At 35.5% G+C, this 20,243-nt stretch overlaps 1 protein-coding gene across 8 annotated transcripts in view; it reads left to right on the top strand.

Moving 5' to 3' along the window:
• Positions 1–20,243, top strand: part of PIK3C2G (phosphatidylinositol-4-phosphate 3-kinase catalytic subunit type 2 gamma) — a 368,003-nt gene that overhangs the window by 123,448 nt on the left and 224,312 nt on the right. For 7 of the 8 annotated variants that reach the window (XR_012017650.1, XR_012017649.1, XM_072798827.1 and 4 more), the window contains 3 exons: positions 6,384–6,498; positions 14,291–14,421; positions 19,782–19,970. Coding sequence is in view for 6 of the 8 variants with exons in the window: in XM_072798827.1 (XP_072654928.1) it covers positions 6,384–6,498; positions 14,291–14,421; positions 19,782–19,970 (435 nt within the window). In the remaining 2 variants the exon portion in view is untranslated. The remainder of the gene's footprint in view (positions 1–6,383; positions 6,499–14,290; positions 14,422–19,781; positions 19,971–20,243) is intronic. The other variant, XM_072798830.1, reaches the window with a different exon arrangement.

Below are 20,243 nucleotides of genomic sequence, written 5' to 3'. Positions count from 1 at the left end.
ACTATTTTCCAGAGTAGCTGCACCAGTTCACATTCCCACCAGTAGTGTAACAGGGTTCCCTTTTCTCTGCATCTTGGCTAACCTCTCTTGCTTCCTGCATTGTGAATTTTAGCCATTCTGACCAGTGTGAGATGGTATCTCATTGTGATTTTGATTTGTATTTCCTTGAGGATGTGTGATGTTGAGCTTATTTTTGTCTGTCTGTTGCCCATCTGAATGTCTTCTTTATAAAATGTCTATTCATGTCTTCTGCCCATTTCTTAACTGGATCATTTGTTTTGGGGATGTTGAGTTTGGTAAGTTCTTTGCAGATTTTGGATACAAACCCTTTAATAGATATGTCATTTGAAAATATCTTCTCTCATTCCATAGGCTGACTTTAAGTTTTGTTGATTGTTTCCTTCGCTGTGCAGAAGCTTTTTTATCTTGATGAAGTCTCAATAGTTCAATTTTCCCTTTGTTTCCCTTGCCTCCCGGCAATGTGTCCAGTAAGAAGTTGCTACCGAGGTCAAAGAAGTTGCTGCCTGGATTCTCCTATAGGATTTTGATGGTTTCTTGTCTTACATTTAGGTCTTTGATCCATTTTGAATTTATTTTTGTATGGTGTAAGAAAATAGTCTAGTTTCATTCTTTTGCATATGCCTGCCCCATTTTCCCAACACCTTTGTTGAAGAAACTGTCTTTTGCCATTGGAAATTCTCTCCTGCTTTGTCAAGATTAGCTGACCATATAATTGTGGATCTATTTCTGGATTTTTTATTCTGTTCCATTGATTTAAGTGTCTGTTTTTGTGCCAGTATCATACTGTCTTGATGATTACAGCTATGTAACAAAGCTTATGTTGAAGTTCGGAATTGTGATGCCTCCAGCTTTGCTTTGCTTTTCCAGAATTGCTTTGACTATTTGGGGTCTTTTGTGGTTCCATACAAATTTTAAGATTATTTGCAATAGCTCTGTGAAAAATGCTGATGGTTATTTTGATAGGGATGGCATTAAATGTGTAGATTGCTTTGGGTAGTATAGACATTTTAGCAATATTTGTTCTTCCATTCCTTGAGCATAGAATGCTTTTCCATTTCTTGGTGTTAGCTTCAGTTTCTTTCTTAAGTGTTTTATAGTTTTCAGAGTACAGATTTTTTACCTCTTTGGTTAGGTTTATTCCTAAATATCTTATGGGTTTTAGTATAATTGTAAATGGGATTGATTCCGTGATTTCCCTTTCTGGTGCTTCATTATTGTTGTCTAAAAATGTTACAGATTTCTGTACATTGATTTTGTATCATGTAACTTTAATGAATTCATGTGTCAGTTCTAGCAATTTTTAGTGGTCTTTCGGATTTTCTACTCACAGTATTGTATCTTTTGCAAATAGTGGAAGCTCAACTTCTTCCTTGCCTGTTTGGATGCCTTTTAGTTCTTTTTGTTGTCTGATTGCTCACACTAGGACTTCCATTACTGTGCTAAATAACAGTGGTGAGAGTGGACATCCCTGTCTTGTTCCTGACTACAGAGGAAAAGCTCTCAGTTTTTTCCCCATTGAGGATGATATTAGCTGTGGATCTTTTGTATATGGCCTTTATAATGTTGAGGTATGTTCCCTCTATCTCTACTTTGTGAGAGGTTTTTGTCAAGAATGGCTGCTGTACTTTGTCACATGCTTTTTCTGCATCTATTGAGAGGATCATATTGTTCTTATCCTTTCTTTTATTAAAGTAGGGTATCACATTAATTGATTTGCAAATATGAAATCACCCATGCAACCTAGAAATAAATCCCACTTGATCGTGGTGAATAATATTTTTATTTCGTCCAGATTGTCCAATTTGTTGACATATAATTTTCATAATATTCTGATTATTTGTATTTCTATGGTGTTGGTTGTGATCTCCCTTCTCTCATTTGTGATTTTATTTATTTGGGTCCTTTCCCTTTTATTTTTGATTATTATGTCTAGGGGTTTATCAGTTTTATTAAATTTTTCAAAGAACCAGCTCCTGGCCTCCGTTGGTCTATTCTACTGGTTTTGTTTATTTGTTTCTATATCATTTATTTCTGTTCTAATGTTTATGGTTTTCCTTCTGCTGCTGGGTTTAGGCTTCATTTGCTGTTCCTTTCCCAGCTCCTTTAGGTATAAGATTAGATTGTATTTGAGATTTTTTCCTGCTTCTTGAGGTAGGCCTGAATTGCTATATAGTCCCTCTTAGGAACACTTTTGCTGCATTCCAAATGTTTCAGACTATTGTGCTCTCATTTTCATTTGTTTCCATATTTTTTTAATTTATTCTTTAATTTCCTGGTTGACTCATTGATTCTTTATTGGGATGTTCTTTAACCTCCATGTATGTATGGCCTTTCCAAATTCTTTCTTGTGGTTGACTTCAAGTTTCATAGCCTTGTGGTCAGAAAATATGCATGGTATGATCTATTTGTACTTCTTGAGAACTGATTTGTGACCCAGTATTTGATCTATTCTGGTGAATGGCCCATGTGTCCTTGAAAAAAATGTATATTCTTCTGCTTTAGAATGAAATGTTCTGAATATATCTGTTAAGCCCATCTGGCCCATTGTATCATTCAAAGTCATCGTTTCCTTGTTGATTTTCTGCTTAGATGATCTGTCCATTGATGTAAGTGAGGTGTTAAAGTCCCCTACTATTTATTGCATTATTATCAATGAGTCCTATGTTTGTTATTAACTGTTTTATGTATTTGGGTGCTCCCAAGTTGGGGAGAAAATATAATCGTTAGATTTCTGTTGGATAGACTCCTTTATTTTGATATAGTGCCTTTTGTTACAGTCTTTGGTTTAAAGTCCAAATGTCTCATATAAGTATTTGCTATTCTGGCTTTCTTTTGATGTCTATCTGCATGAAAAATATTTCTCCATCCCCTTACTTTCATCTTAGGTGTGTTTAGGTATAAAATGAGTCTCTTGTAGACAACATATAGAAGGATCTTGCTTTTTTATCCATTCTGACAGCCTATGTCTTTTGATTGGAGCATTTAGTCCATTTACATTCAGAGGAATTATTGACAGATATCAATTTAGTGCCATTTAATTGCTTGTTTTGTTGTTATTTCTGGAGATTTTCTCTATTCCTTTTTAGTCTTTTTTCCCCACTCAAAGAGTTCCCTTTAATATTTTTTGCAGGGCTGAGTTAGTAGACACAAACTCCTTTAGCTTTTGTTTGTCTTCTTCTATTCTGAGTGATGATAGCCTTGCAAGATAGAGTATTCTTGGTTGTAGATTCTTCCCATTCAACATGTTGAATATATTATGCCACTTTTTTCTGGCCTGCCAAGTTTCTATGGATAGATCTGCTACTAACCTTTTTTCTCTTCACTTGTAAGTTAGGGAATCTTTTGTCTTGCTCTTTTTAGGATATTTTCTTTATCTCTATATTTTGCAAATTTAACTACAATATATCTTGATGTTGGCCTGCTTTTCTTGATTTTGATGGGAGTTCTCTATACTTCCTGCATTTCGAAGTCTGTTTCTTTCCCCAGATTAGGAAGGTTTTAAGCTATAATTTCCTCAAATAAACCTTCTGCCCCCTTTTCTTTCTTCTTCTTTTTCTGGGACTCCTATGATATGAATGTTAATACATTTCATGGAATCACTGATTCCATGATCCAAGATTTATCTTTCCTTCTTTTGATCACCTTTATTATTTTCCATAATTCTATCATCTTTATCATTTATTCATCCCTCTGCTTCTTCCATCCTTATGAGTGTTGCATCCAGTTGTTTATTGCATTTTTCATTTTGGCCTGATTGATTTTAAGCTCTTTTATCTCTGCAGTAAGGGACCCCTTGGTATCTTCTATGCTTTTGTCAAGTCTAGATAGTATCCTTATGATTATTGCTTTAAATTCTAGATCTGGCATATTACTTATATCTGTTTTGATAAGATTCCTAGCCATGACCTTTTCTTTTTCTTTATTTTGGGATGAATTCCTTTGTCTTGGTATCTTGTCTCAGTTTATGTCTTCTTTTGTGTGTTAGGAAAGCCTATTATGTTCCCTGCTCCTGATAGTAGGAGCAGGTCTCTGGTGTATGCTACATCCACTCTGCTGTTGTGTTATGGCTGTTCTATCCCTCAGGTCAGTCTTCTGCAGGGTTTTTCCTTGCCTGTAGTGGCCAGAATGTGGCAATTTTAACTAGGTGTGCTCTGATCTGCCTGTTAAGAGAGACCTAAAACTATTTCCACTAGAACTGAAATGTTGCTGAACTCTATGGTCAGTAAACATGGTGCATGCAGGGATTTGTGCTAGCTTTTAGATAGAGAGGCCTGCCATGCTGGTCCTTAGGCATACTTGCTGGAGAAAGGATGCATCCTCAGAGCACAGTGGAGCAAGGCTTAAGTTTAGGCCACCATTGTTGGGGCTGAAATTGGATTATGCTGAAGGGTGGGGAAAGAAAATGGCACCAGCCAGCTTCTTTGTCCCCACAGAGGAGAGTTTGTGCTTGCTGTTGTCAGTGAAGCCCTCCTAGAAGAGTGAATAATTTGCTCGCCTGCATCATGGGTATTTTTCAGATTACTATTCCCATACTGTGTCCAGGTTACTTGCCTGTCTGGAGCAGCACAGTACACTTTGGGCTCTAGCCCAGTCAGGCAAGTTGAGTTTTAAAACTCCAACCTTTAAGAGGACCTAGGTGGCTTAGATGGTTAAGTGTCTGACTCTTGACCTCAGCTCAGGTCTTGATCTCAGGGTTGTGAGTTCAAGCCCCAGGTGGAGCCTACTTAAAAATCAATCAATCAATCTCCAAACTTTTGGGACCTGGTGTGGCAGGGACCTGCACTGGTCTTCTGGGGGAGGATCTCACTGCACTGGGACGGGTGCAGGTTTGACCCAGAAGGGAAGTCACACCAGAGTGCAGGAGTGTGAGGTTTGGAGCAAAGCACACTAAAGAACTAGTGTCCAGGTTAGCTGCCCTCAGCACGTGTCTTTGCATCTATGCTGAGGGGTGGAGGGAGGGAAATCCTGCCCACCAGCTCCTTTGTCCCCAGAGAGGCAATGCTTCCACTCTCAGATGCACCCCAAGAAGGGGGAATCATCTTCCAGTGTGTCTCAGGGGATCCACAGTTCACACCCTCTGTCCCCCAGATTACCTACCTGCCATCTCTACAGGAACACTGCAGCACCCTCAGGGCTTTATTCCAGCCATGCTATGGACCTCTAAAGCTCCAGTTTTTGAGCCCTACTCATTGCAGATGTGAAAATCAGCCACTCTTATTTTCCCAGTCAATAGTTTTGGGGAATTATTTCCTTGTGCAATCCCTGTGTGCTCCTCTTTCTCTCTTCTCTTTCTGTGACCAGAGTTCCCACCTTCCACACATCTCCACACCTCCTACCTTCCATGATGTGGCCTCTTCTCTCCCTCTTTTTGTACAGTTTGCTCTGTAAATCCTCATATTGATTTCGTGGGTATTCAGAATAATTTGTTATTTATATAGCTGTGTTTGAGAAACAAAGCAAACCTAGAGGCCTCCTACTTCTCTGCCATCTTAGTTCCTTCCCCCTCTATAGCATTTTCAAAAAGACTTACTTTTTGTCTTAAAGCTCTTTATAAACTTATATTTAATTTTTGTTGACTTGCTTACATTTTTATTTTGGTATTTTAAAGTCAGACTGTCCTCAGTAATCATTGGAACATTTTACCAATAATCTAATTCATACATACAGTCAAGTGTAGATTCTCTTTTAATTCCTATGAGGATCTGTGGATTTGGATGTTACTGAAACTGTTAAAACCATCCATGAATTCTTCCTGTCTAAATTCTTCCTCTATTCACCCTCATTTACAATGGTAATTTAAAGCCTGTTTTTAAACATTCAGACTATGAATAATCTTTCTATTTAGAAGCATTTCCTCTGTGAAGTCCCACAACTATTTTGATTCTACAGATCATATGCTAATTTAAATCTTTTCTTTCTATAAATTTAGAGCTCATACCTTTAACAATGCCCAGGGAATTTAGTCACTTCATGGAGCAAAAATGTTCTGAAGAGTTAATGATATCTTTATTGACTTGAGGCACTCATAAGTCCAAGAATATAAATCGAAGATTCATAGTCCCATCTTTTAATCAATATTGTTGTATATTAAGAATAAATTATACCTGTCAGAAGCCATTGTGGAAATCATTTTTTCATGTGGAAAATAAATGTAGCTGTGAACATAGTCATGTGTGCTATATATTAGAATTAACTACTAATCAATATCTAGGCTCATGGAATATTATATTTCTATTCTAACTATTGAATGCAGCCACTGAAATAGCTGGTTATGTTTACATTCCAAAAGAAAGTGTCTATATATAATAATAGCTTCCCTCTTGAAGTGACTCCTGTCTGTCTGTCTGTGTTTTCTTTTGTAGCAAATCCATTCTTGGGTCTGTGCTATTCAGCATGACATTACAGAATGAGCCTCCCATAGAAATGATAGTTCCAGGAGTGTGGGATATAAGCCAGCCATCCTCAGTGATCCTGCAGGTAAGTGTCAGGCTATGAAATTAAAGTATACATGGCAAAAAAAAGTATACACAGCAAATACTAGTAGATAAGTAGCTTCTCAATTATAGAAACAATTCTCTTCTAGGATCATACATTTTAATAGTCTTCTCTTCCTCTAACCTGCTGGGATTTGTAAAATCTCTATTTCTTTTATTTTTGTATTCAGTACTCTTAAAGCACTTTTCTCCCAGCTTATATAATAGCAATTTCTAGCCATTCTCCATCGAACATGATCATGAAGGAAAGAATGGAGTGTTGCCATTTTTCTTTCCATTGTCTGAAAATAGTCATTGGTATAGATTATTAACTTGGTATCTTATATCTGCCTCTGCACTGTATCATGTTTCCTTAAAATCTTTCAAATCTAGTACATTTCCTATATGACTAGCAATTAGGTCTAGGAGGAAGAGAAACTGCAAACAAAACCCATCCAACATTTTTTCTTTTCTCTGTGATTTGTAATCATTAATAAAGGTGGCTAATGATTCCAGGCTTTGGTCCTTATTGAGTCCTCCTTGTGTGTTGATTATAAATGATCATATTGGTCAGATATATGAGGCATGACCCCTCCCACATATGCAAAGGCAGGAAATACGAACTTTCCATCTCTGTACGGAAAAACTCTATAGGGAATTGCTATCTGGGCAGCACTCTCTAGAACTGGATTTCTCAACCTCAACACTAATGACATTTTGGACCAGGTAAACTATTGGAGGGGCTGTCTTATGCATTCTGGAATATTTAGCATCATCTTTGGCTTTTACCTACAAGGAGCCAGTAGCCTGCTTAGTTCTGACAATCAAAAAATGCTTCTAGATATTGTCAGATGTTCTCTAGGGATAAAACTGCTCTCAGTTTAATACAGCTGCTCTAGAGAAAGCCAGTGGAGTCTCTAAGTTCTTAAGTTTCCAAATTTGGAGCAAGGGACAAAATTTAGCAAGATGTTCAAAGTGGAAGAGAAAAATAATACCAATAAAACATGGCTTGTATTGCAAAGGAGGAAGCCCTCACTGAACAATCAAAGATCTAGTTCTAATTCATGGACATGATGATGAAAAAGAGTGTTTGTTCAGCTTCCATCTTGGCACAGCATCATAGTCACTTATTATTTAGCAGCTGTTCCATTGTAACAGAACAACTGCCTTTCTTTAAGAGGACAAATGCAGGAGCACCTGGGTGGCTCACTCGGTTAAACATCTGACTCTTAACATTGGCTTAGGTCATGATTTCAGGGTCATGAGATCAAGCTCTGAGTTGGACTCTGTATGCTCAGCATGGAGTCCACTTGAGAGTCTCTTTCTCCTTCTACCCCTCCACCCCCCACTTGTGATCAGTCAATAAATAAAATTTAAAAAAAAAGACAAAGGGATTTTTTAGCAGACTATTGCTTGCCAGATACAAACTACCTCAGCTTAATGAGAATCTTCTGAGTGTGACCATTGACAGAGCTTTGAGGATATGAAGTTATGATTTGAAAGGTCTTTATCTGCAGTGATGGGGGTGGAAGAAGTAGGGGAGACTATCAGATGATCCTTCTCTGATGAGAGGAATAGTTCCTTTAGAACACAGATCCTGGCAAGTGGAATCTGAGGATTAATTTCAAGTATTCAATAGCAGCATAGATTTCCAACTAGATATCTGGAGGTATAACCAAATTTATCTTATAAAAAAGGAGGGGCATGTAAATCATTCAACAATATGAAAAAAGTTAAATCTCTAATTTTTACAAAATAATTTCAAATGGTATAGACATAAAAGGAAATTTCTCAGGATATTTTTAATTGGTGATAAAATATACAGAATAAAATAGGAATTATTAGGGTATTAAAGTTAAAACCCTTAATAACCAATATCACTCTAATTATATACAGCTAATTTTTTTAAAGATTTTATTTATTCATGAGAGACAAGAGAGGCAGAGACACAGGCAGAAGGAGAAGCAGTCTCCATGCAGGATGCCCAACGCTGGACTCGATCCTGGGTCTCCAGAATCAGGCCCTGGGCTGAAGGCGGCACTAAACTGCTGAGCCACCTGGACTGCCCTATACAGCTAAATTTAGAGCAGAATCTTTCAGCCTAAAGATTATAGTGAGGAAATTAACAAGTTCTGCAAACAGTATTTGTGTTAAGGAGTTAAGATGTGTCTCAGGGAAAGACATCAGCGTCAGAGTTAGAAAATCTGGATTATATTCTTAGCTTTTTAACAGAAAACTTTATGACCTTGAACAAGTCACCAAAAGTATTGTCACCTCTATAGAATGAAAGGGTTCCACTATTTCTATCCAGCTTCTTTCAGAACTATACTTTTCCAGTTGTCTTTATTAGATAGGCAGTTACTGCCCCATGGTAGCTACCCTAGTATGAGAAGGGATATAATATATCACAGAACCTGAATCCTTTAAGTACCCCCCTTCTTTTCAGTTTCTGTGGCTGAAATGCTGACCAGAAGCAATGGATGGAGTGAAGTAGATCTGAGTTCAGAAATGGGGACAGATTATTACATGATTCCATTAACTTGGATCTCCCTCAACTTCTTCCCTGTCTCTGTATACAATCTAGTGGAGTGGCTCTATCACAATTTAAGAACTAAGAGCAGAGTTTTAGTAATAATCTATACTCCTCTACCTCCCCACCTCCCCATTCATGTCTAAATTCACTGTATTTTGGCTTATTTGTTATTCCTAGTTGCTCTATCCAGTGGTGGTTTTAGTTCTCTTCATACTAGCTGTCTCTGCAACTTTTGGCACTCTCTCTTCCCCATTACAGAACACTCTTCTCTCATTATTCTTTCTCTGTTTCCTTCCTAGTCTTCCCTTCTGCTAGTTCTCCCTGTTGACAGTTCTCAAAGTTTCCATCTGCTGCCCATTGCTATTCTCAGTATATATACTCTCCCTGGGAGAATTTCTTAAAAAGCTTTGTTAAGATAGAATTTACATACCATTCAGCCTTCCCATTTAAAGTGTGCAATTCATTGTTTTGGGGCTTTTTAAAAGTTTATTTAAAGATGTTTACAATTACTACCAACATCAATGTTGTAGCATTTTCATCACTTCAAATAGAAATACCATATCCTCTAGCTATCACCTCCTGTTCCCCATTTTCCCCAGTTCTAAAAAACTGTTAATCTACTTTCTGTCTCTATAGACTCACCAATTCTACATATAGATCAAATCATAAAATGTTTGGGTTTTTTTGCGACTGGCTTCTTTCATTTAGCATCATGTTTCAAAAAGATCATCTACATTGTAGCATGTATCAGTATTCATTTCTTTCTTATTGTTGAATTATATTGCATGGATATATACTACACTTTTTTTCTTATCATTAGCTGATATGCATTTAGATTGTTTCTACCTTTTGGCTATTAAGAATGGCCCTGCTGTGAGCATTTGTATACAAGTTTGTGTGCGGACATATGTTTTCATTTATCTTGGAGATGTGTATATACACACACACACACACACACACACACACATATCTAGCACTAGATTGCTAGATCTCATTCATTTTTAAGGTTTTATTCACAGTATCTATCCAGGTCCACTTCTTAATATATTTCTAGTTCAGATTCTTCACACTACAAGCTTCAGACAAATATAGCCACATACCTGCTGAAACTCCCACCTGAATATTCTATAGACAGCTTCAAAGAAAACATATCCCAAACTGAGCTCACCTTTCTCTCCAAACTGCTTTCACCCTCTGAATTATTTATGTCTGTTCATTTGCCCCATATACACCTACTTGTTTCATTTGCCTCTTCCCACTTTATCCCTACCCATATTCAGTATGTAGTATATCCTCCCAATTTATCTCCCATATGTTTCCCAAGTGTATCCTTTCAATTTGCCATATATGCCCTAGTTCAGAAATTCCCTCCTAGGAACAACAGTTTAGCTGGCTTTCTTGCCTTTAGTTTTGTCATTCTCCAATCCAAAATCCATAAGTGTGATCCTTCTAAAACTTAAATTTGAACCTGCCTCTCTTCTATTTACACTCTTCAATAACTCAGCACTGCCTAGAGAATTAAGGTCACGCTCTACAGCTTGACTCCCCTCCCATTGTTTCTCTTACCACTCCTTATCTGACACTTCAAGCTCCAGCAACTTTGAAAATGTAGTTTCTGACATATACTGTCCTGCTTTTACCTTATGTGCATTTACAAACACTTTCCTGCTTGCAGTGTGCCCTCCCTCTTCCTTTCACCATCCACTACCTACCTCTTCTCTGACTTGGTGTAATTAATATTCATCTTTTAGGATCCACAGACCCTCCTCTAGAAATCTCTCCCATCAGCTGTCCTCTCTTTCCATCCAAAGCAGGGTTAATTGCCATTCCTCTGTGTTCACATAATAACCAATAAGATTTTTGTCAACACATGGACATTATATTTCCTTCTCACTGGCTTTTTGCCCATTGACTTTTTGATTTCTGAAAGCATTGTGTATTTTATCCTCAATATCTAGCATAGTACCTGAAATATATTTGTAAAATCAGTGCTATGTGTCCATACCTCTGATCACTATAATAGCCCAACTTACAGATATTTCTCAACCTAGCACTTTATTGCAATTATTGGAATCCAGATTCTAGAGTGCTTGATTCTTCATTTTATGTAAGTGGCCTTCTTCTTAAACCAGTTCATAGTTACTCACCCAAAGTATTTTACTTTACCTAATATTTTATTAGATATTTACTCTCTATTATCAACAATCTTAAGGCAAGCAACAGTCTTATTGATACCAAGTCCTTAGAACATAGTACATTTTGTATCCTAATTAATGTTGCAGATGTTGTTGTTTTTTGTTTTTCTTTTCCATCACACCTGGACTGTCTTATGTCTTACTCTTTTACAGTTCCTTCCTTAGAACTCACTATAATTGCCATCTAGTTGGTAGGCATTCTTCCTTCCCCTGAACTACTATAGTACTTATGGTCTAACATTCACATGCCCTATAATATCCAAAAGACATCTACAGTCCAGGGGGTAGTTCTCTGAACAAGTTGACAGAATCATGAGGGCCCAAACCTGGGCCCATGGGTACCTATGGGCATGTTTGTAGGTCATGGACACTGTGGATATTCAGAGAAGCTTTCTCATGGAATTCCAAGTCATGAAGTCATAGTAAGAACCATGGTGGTCAAGTGTAAATGGAGAAGGATGAGGAGATGAAATGAAGTAAGAGGCATAAGTGGAACACAAGAAGTCAATATCCAGACATATAAGGAGGTATGAATTAGAGGATAGGGTAATCAGGTTTGAATATTATCCTGTATGCCAGAGGAAAGAGCCTCATAATTTTGTTGTTCTTAAAAATCAGGAATCCTCAATGCTTGAGACAGGAATGTAATATAATAAATAGATGTCATGGCATATACAATGGAAACATCTGAGGAGATCTCATGGAACACTCTATTAAAAATATTTTTGAGACCAAAGCCAGGCTTGGTTAGTCACGATCATAGAAGATCATAGAAGGAGAAAACCAGAATCACGTTTGCCATTACTGACTTGAAGTCAACTTTGGGGTGCTATATATATATATATATAGTACCATAACCATACTTTAACTGTTAATGTATATCTTTTCTCCTTAATTAGGCTTTAAGTTCTCTGAAAGTGATGGATACTTTTTATATCTACCATAATGCATGATACTCAAAAAAATTCTAGAGCAAATATAATAACATATACTTTGGGGGAACTTCACTTCTTTGAAAAACTTAGAATAAGAGGCTTTTGGGAGAAATTCTAATATTTTCTATCAATGGGTCAGGAATCAGTAATAACATATGAGATAATGCAATCTGTATAGGGCCACATTCATATATCAGAAATTAAAAATTCATAAGTGAAATATATGAAATAATTTATTATATATTTGTACATAAGGATACTTCTATATTCTCATCCAGTAGCTTTAGTTTACTCATCCACCCTGCTCTTTGCTTAAAACCAACATAATATTGAACTAGCTCATCAAATACTATTTCCACTATTTTTGTTTCATGTGTTTAAAAACATTTGAGCATACAAAGAGTAACTTGTAGTTACTCTTGCTAATACTGGAGTTACTTCTCCCTAAGGGACTAAAATTAATCTTTGTGTGAAGAGGCAAAATTTATTATAATGTTGCTTTTTCTATGATTTAGTTCTTTTTTCATATTTGACTAATAAATGATACAGTATAACAAAAATTATACCAAAAACGAATGTGACAAATTTTAGAGGTTATGAAACTGCCAAAACATTTTTCCACTAAAGAACCCAAATAGGGGATCCCTGGTGGCTCAGTGGTTTAGCGCCTGCCTTCGGCCCAGGGTGTGATCCTGGAGTCCCAGGATCAAGTCCCACATCGGGTTCCCTGCGTGGAGCCTGCTTCTCTCTCTGCCTGTGTGTGTCTCTCTCTCTGTGTCTCTCATGAATAAATAAATAAAATCTTAAAAAAAAAATAACCCAAATAAATTCAACTGTATTTCAAGCTGTAACTCACACAGTCCACCTTATAGTGTTCCTCAATTTTCTCTGAGACCCCAAACCAACATAGGTCAGCAGAGAAAAATTATTTAGATTTTTTAATATGAAAAAATGTATTATAACTTTAAACACACATATGGGGCACTAAAATATCTAGCTCATTTACATAGTTTGAAACTATATATTTTGTTAACTGATTTTCAAATTTACTAGAATCAGATTATTACTGAAACATGATTTAATGGAAAGCACATTGTGCAAAAAAAAAAAAAAAAAAAAAAAGGAGGCCTGAATACTAGCTCTGTCTATAAATCTGAACTACAGAGCAAGAGCAACAATTCTGTATTTGATTATACACTTAAACAGATTTTTACCAGAAATTTCATGTATACAGAGTGGTTCACAGCCCTGTAAACTTCCTGAAATAGAAATAAACAGAGTAACTCTTTATTTTCTCAGGTATTTACTTGAGAAAAGTGTAATTACCATCTACAATTTTTATCATTTAATAATACAAATAAGGGATCCCTGGGTGGCTCAGTGGTTTAGTGCATGCCTTCAGCCCAGGGCATGATCCTGGAGACCCAGGATTGAGTCCCACATTGGGCTCCCTGCATGGAGCCTGCTTCTCCCTCTGCCTGTGTCTCTGCCTCTCTCTCTCTCTCTCTCTCTCTCTCTCTCTCTCTGTGTGTCTCTCATGAATAAATAAATAAAATCTTTAAAAAATAATAATAATACAAAGAAATTTTAATACTGAACTGTAGAAAGGATATAATTTCAGCATTGAACAAATATAACATTTAAATTTATAAAATGTCATGTTTTTTCTCTTTTCCTCAGACATTACAGATTAATTTATACCATGAATCTAAATGAGGAATTGCTAAATGCCATGTATATTTAAATACCAAGTCCAAACCCTAATGATTCTTTTTTTCTTAAAGATTTTATTTATTTCTTTATTTGAGAGAGAATGTGCATGCACATGTGCACAAGTGGGGGGAGGAGCAGAAAGCAAAAGAGAGAGAGAATCTGAAGCAGACTCTGTGCTGAGCATAGAGCCTGATTGATGCAGGACTCAATCCCACAACCCTGACCCAAATGAAGAGTTGCACGCCTAACCAACTGAGCCACCCAGGTGCTCCAATCCAAATGATTCTTTTATAAATTATTTTTTGTAAAAAGCACAGAAAACAGGAATTTTCCTTTAGTTTCTACAAACCTTAGAGAATATTAAATTAATGGTGTATTTTGAGGCATTCAATACATGGAAAAATCACTTCTTTATTTCAGATTGATTTTCCAGCTACTGAGTTGGAGTATATGAAATTCGATTCTGAAGAAAATAGAAGTAATCTTGAAGAACCACCAAAAGAGTGTTTAAAACATATTGCCAGACTTTCACAGAAACAGTCTCCCTTACTGTAAGTGACCCAGGTCGTGTTGTTTTTGAGGTGATCAGTCATACTGGAAGCACCAATATCTTTGAAGAGTGAACCTTTCAACAAAACTCCTTTTGTTACCTGAAGTCACACCTGCTGGATGATCAATTAATGTTTAGGAGCTAAATTAGTAATTTTGTATGGTTTTAAAGACTTTTCCCATTGCTTTTAGCAACTTTACTTCAGTCAAAGGACAAATAAAAATATTGGAAATCATTCAGTTCAGTACAACAGAGACTGATTAGATGTATATCAGCATTTAACAGTGATAAACCATTGCTCAACCATCCTTCAACTGAGTAAAAGTTGTTTTAGTAAATAGAAAAAAGCAAAATTTAATTTTCATGGCAGATTTAAAAAGAAAATTTATAAATAATGTTTTATTAACATTAAGTTAGCGACTAAGGAGTATTTAAATTTTGTCAAATAGTAATTCTCTGAAAAATAAAATAAAATCCCAGGAAGAGCTATAAAAGAATTAGTGATATTGGTACTTTCTCCTTGGTAATATCTAAGCCATAGCTCATTGTGCTGATTAATGCATGCAAAAGCATAAAGCTATGGAAATAAGTTTTTATGTGTATACTGTGAGAGGATATAAAATGTGATAAAGCCTTTTATTCCAAAAATAAGAAATTTTTTAAATACTTTGAACAGGAGAGTCATGTGATCTAAGTAATCTTTTTGAGTGATACCTTGTACCACAAGTTGAGAAAGTAAGAATGAAAGCTGTATGCAAGATGGTTGATGTGACTTTTTAAGCAAGAGGGCATGGTGGCTAAAACTAGGGGGATGGCAATAGATATTGGGGGAAGGTCTGGATTTGGGAGATCTATTTTGGAAATTGAGAAGACGTGACTTGATTAATAGTAACAAGAGGATAAGCCAACTGAGAGACAAGAAACCAAGTGAAGTCAATGGAGAATCCAAAGTTTTGAAATGATTAAATAGGCAGATGTTAGAGTCATTTTCTGGAGAAGGAATAAATTTGGGCCATTTCAGACTGAGGTGTTGAGTATGATCAAGAGTTTTGTTTTGGGTAATCTCTAATTTCACCTTGTAATACTCTTTTCCTCATTCACTTCAAGCCAATGAATCAGTCTCCTTTTTATACTTCAATTGTTCTGATCCCTCTCCTATCTCAAGACTTTTTCATTTGGTGTTCCCTCTAACTGAAATACTTCTTCAGTTCATCACATAACTGAATCATCTTATCCTGTAGATTGGGTCTTCACTAAATTGTGGTCTTCTCGAAGAAGCTTTCTTTGACTACTCTATCTAATTAAGTTTTTCTCTTTACTCTCTATCTTATTACCTTTTAATATCACACATAACACAATCTATTATCCTCTTGTTCGTTAATGTGTTTCTTTTTCTTTTCTTCCTCATAAATTTGTAAGAATTGGGAGAGCAGGGAACCCATCTATCTTATTTGTCACTATATTTTCAGTATTGTACACTGTGCTGATAAATAATACATGAAAATAAATGTTATAATGAATAAAGTTCCTTCATGTAATATCTGATATAAAAAGTTGCCTTAAGGATTGTAAATGATGGAACAAGAATACTCATAGTCCTCATGACACATTTTGATAATCCATTGTTATATTAGACTACTATTAACTAGGTGAAGCATTTCTTACTCTATTTCTATTATTTACTCAAAAATATAAAACATTAGATTTAACAAGTATGTCACATATCAGACTAACATATTGTAATGTTTTTTTAAATATGAAGAAGATGCCATGCTTTGAAAATTTAAGTATATTCAAACAAGAAAGATCAAAAGCAACAAATTAGGATAGTAACTTCCTTTAAATATTAGAAGTTTGTGGGCAGCCCTGGTGGTGCAGCAGTTTAGCGCCGCCTGCAGCCCAGGGCATGATCTGGAGACCCTGGATCGAGTCCCATGTCAGGCTCTCTGCATGGAGCCTGCTTCTCCCTCTGCCTGTGTCTCTGCCTCTCTCTCTCTCTCTCTGCAGCTCTATGAATAAATAAATAAAATCTTTAAAAAAAAATATTAGAAGTTTGTATTTTTAAGTTTACCCCAATGAATCCCAACTTGTTTTAGACCTCAGTTTAGACCTTCAGTTTCTATTTAAATGAATAATTTATACATAAAACAAGCAGAATTTTCCTCTGTTTCATTTACTCCAATACAATTATTAAGCTCAGTACAGTAGTATTTCATTCTGGATTGTGAAAAAGATGAAGAATGGCCTTCAATGTGATAAAATTTGTGTTAGAATCAGATTAACTTCAAAAAAAATCAGATTAACTTGTTTCAAAATACTACACTCTGTCATTTAGACGGTGACAATTATTCTTTTTAAATTTCTCAGATGTAATCAGAGTCAGGAAATTCAGACTCAATGAGATTCAATAAAAATGTACGTATAGTATTTGTAAAAATTTTAAAAATATATGTTCTTGATAACAGCTAAAAGAATGTTTCTAATTTGAAGAATATTCCAGGCTAAAAGGTAGAAAAACATGTTTTGAAAGAATTTAATGCTTCCATTTCTAGCTATGGAAATAGCTAGGCACTTATTACTCGACTAATCCTCCTGACTTAAAGGAATATGATACAAGAAAAATATATATGAAACAACTGCTTTCAGAAATTGGATGGGGTTTGAGGTGAACTCATGAATAAAGTGGCTTTTAGCCTGGAGGCACTTTCTACATCATGGCTCTGGGAGGTATAATCAAAGAAGATTATCAAAGTAGTCTTGCTGAGATTTAAAAAAAAAAAAATGGGCAGAGATCAGAGTTTAATGATGCTGAGGCAGCTGGAATTTCTAGACCATAACAGTACAGAAGGATAGGAGCTACAGAAATACATAACTAAGTACTAAGTTACTCATGAGCAGGTAAAAATTTTGTAAGGCCTACAAAAGAGCCACCACAGGGAGGTGTGAAATGAATGTAGATTCCACAGATTACACAATGCTGGAAGGCATAGAAATATTAACCAGTGGGCAACCCAGGTGGCTCCCTGGTTTAGCACTGCCTTCAGCCCAGGGCCTGATCCTGGAGACCCCGGATAGAGTCCCACGTCGGGCTCTCTGCATGGAGCCTGCTTCTCCCTCTGCCTATGTCTCTGTCTCTGTCTCTTTCTCTCTCTCTCTCATGAATAAATAAATAAAAATTAAAAAAAAAAGAAATATTAACCAGTAAGAATTATAGAAGATCCCAGAACACCCCAACCATTCAACAAAGAAACCAGAAAGATGCATACTAAGAATAAGTGTTCTGTAGCCCAAGATTAACGACTATGCTAGGCCCAAACCTAACATATCATAAAAACAAACCTCAAAAGGCTAAAGCTGATCTGCTAGTATTTAAAGTGCCTACTAAAAAATGAAACCTTCAACACCCAAAAGATGGCAACGTGCAGACAGTGTAGCATCTTAAATATTTAACATACAATCAATAACTGTTAGACATAGGAAGACTCAGGAATATATAACCATAGCCCAGAATAGAAGAAGCAGTTAACAGAAACAAATCCAAATATATTTAAACTAGCAGATTATGATTTTAATACAACTATCATAAAGACATGTGTGGTTTTACAAAAAAAAAAAAATGTATATGAGTGAACTAATGAAGTCTCAGTAAATAAAATTGGAAATTTTTAAAAGCTGAAAAACACAATATCTAAATTTTCTAAAAATCCCAGGAATGGCTTAGATTGCATAATAAAGAAACAACAATGAGCTTGAAGAGAGGGCAATGAAAAATACACCATGTTTAAGTACAGAAAAACATAATCATAAAAATTGTGATAGATCTCTATAACTTGTCAGACAATACTGACAATATGTGTATTGGACACACAGGAGTAGAGAGAAAGATCAAGGCCAAAAAAAAAAAAAAGTGCTAATAGTCAAAATTTCACAAATTTGTTTTAAACTTCAACCCAAATAACTTTACTTATAAAGATATAAGAAACTTAGCAACTCCCAAACAAGCACACAGACACACCCACACACCTATATTATAGTCAAATTTCTGAGTGAAAGGAACTATAAATAAAAGTATTTATTCTGATTCCATTTACATCAAGTTCTAAAATAGATAATAGTAATATAGAGTGAAAGAAATCCTGCCAGTGTTTTATCTCTGTTTGCATGAGAAAACTTTTATCTTGAAAGGAGTGTAGTTTTTATTCAGTATATGCATTTGTTAAAATGTATTGAACTGAATGTGTGCATTCCTTTTGATGTTAATTATGCTTCACTAAAAGAAAGTAAAAGAAAAATATCTTGTCAATATTGGGGAAAAAGGAATTTAATCAGAACAAAATAACTTGGCTTAGTAATAATAATAATTTTATTATGGAACTTTTTCTTCTGAGGACTTTCTGGGGGGGGAAGGTCGTGAGAAAATAGGACAGGGGCCCAAACATACTTTTAAAAGTCTCTATAATCCAACCCTTCCATTTTGTAGATAAAGATGGCTTTGGAAAATGTAAAGAAATATTAACCTTTAAAATATTTTAATATTTCTCATTATCTTTCTCAAGTTTTAGCTAATTTCAGCTAAGCAACACTGTCAGTTTGGAGGAGACCGTGTTCAAAAGCTGTCATTGTCATGTGAGAAATGCTGTCCTCCAGTTGAACTGTGGTTCTGAATGCTTCTGCTGGAGTGTGAGCAAAACATGATAAACTGTCAGCAAGTCAATGGCCCTAGTCCTAGATTTCAATCTTCTGTTTGGAACCATTCTCCAGGGGGAAACACTTGGGCATTTACAGAAATCCTGTTCACTGGCATTTTAACTCTAAACTTTCAGCTAAATATGAGAATTTAAAGCCCAAATCCAAGGATAAATGAGATCTTTTGAAGTTTAGTGTAGAGTTTTCTGAACTCTGATGAAACTCCCTATGAGATAAAGGAATATTACCTTTAAAATATGTCATTTCTTCACAAGCCCACTTGAGTCTAAATTAATTTATAAAGAAAGTAAGAGTAAATTTTCGATTATCTCTGTCCTAACTAGTACATGTTGTGGGATTCAAATAAAACTTGCCCTGCCCTAAAGGAGACAGAGATTCTGTTAACCAAAATAGCCTTTAAAAAAAAGTGGCAAGAATGAGAGGAAGATAAAATAAATGTGAATTATCTGAACTGAACTTTATTTTTCTATAAAAGAATGAAGTTAATAGGAAAAAGACAATAAAATAACCTATCAAATTGTTTCAAGAAAATAAAAGACTTGTTTTCCAAAGTGAACTAAAATGAAATTCAAAGAACTGAGTCAGATTTTGTACTATAACATTTGTTAGTGTACCAAACTCCAATAAATTACAGTTTCCACTCTGGTTTTGCAGACTCTCTGAGGAAAAGAAAAGATACTTATGGTTTTATCGCTTCTACTGCAATAATGAAAACTGCTCCCTTCCTTTGGTCCTGGGTAGTGCTCCTGGATGGGATGTAAGAACTGTTTCAGAAATACATACCATTTTGAGAAGATGGCAATTTTCTTGCCCTTTGGAGGCACTTGGACTTCTGACTTCTAGGTAAGAATTGCATAACAAGCATGATATTACTAATGAGAGAAATTTGAAGAGGAAAAAAATAGGACTATATAATTAATTCAATAATTATTCTGGTTGTTCCCAATTTCAATAGCTATAGATAATAAATTTATATAAATGTAAACTATGAATATAAATTTTAAACAGATCTAAGCTATAATTGCATCTTCTGTATTAAATTGGAAGTATAATTAATGGTCATAGTTTCTTAAATGAAGAATTTAGTTACTCTTACAAAAATAACAAAATAAACAG

This window comes from Canis lupus, chromosome 25 (assembly GCF_048164855.1).
Source record: "Canis lupus baileyi chromosome 25, mCanLup2.hap1, whole genome shotgun sequence".
NCBI lineage: Eukaryota > Metazoa > Chordata > Mammalia > Carnivora > Canidae > Canis > Canis lupus.
Note: the sequence above shows the minus strand (reverse complement) of the source record. Positions and strands in the feature narration are given on the sequence as shown.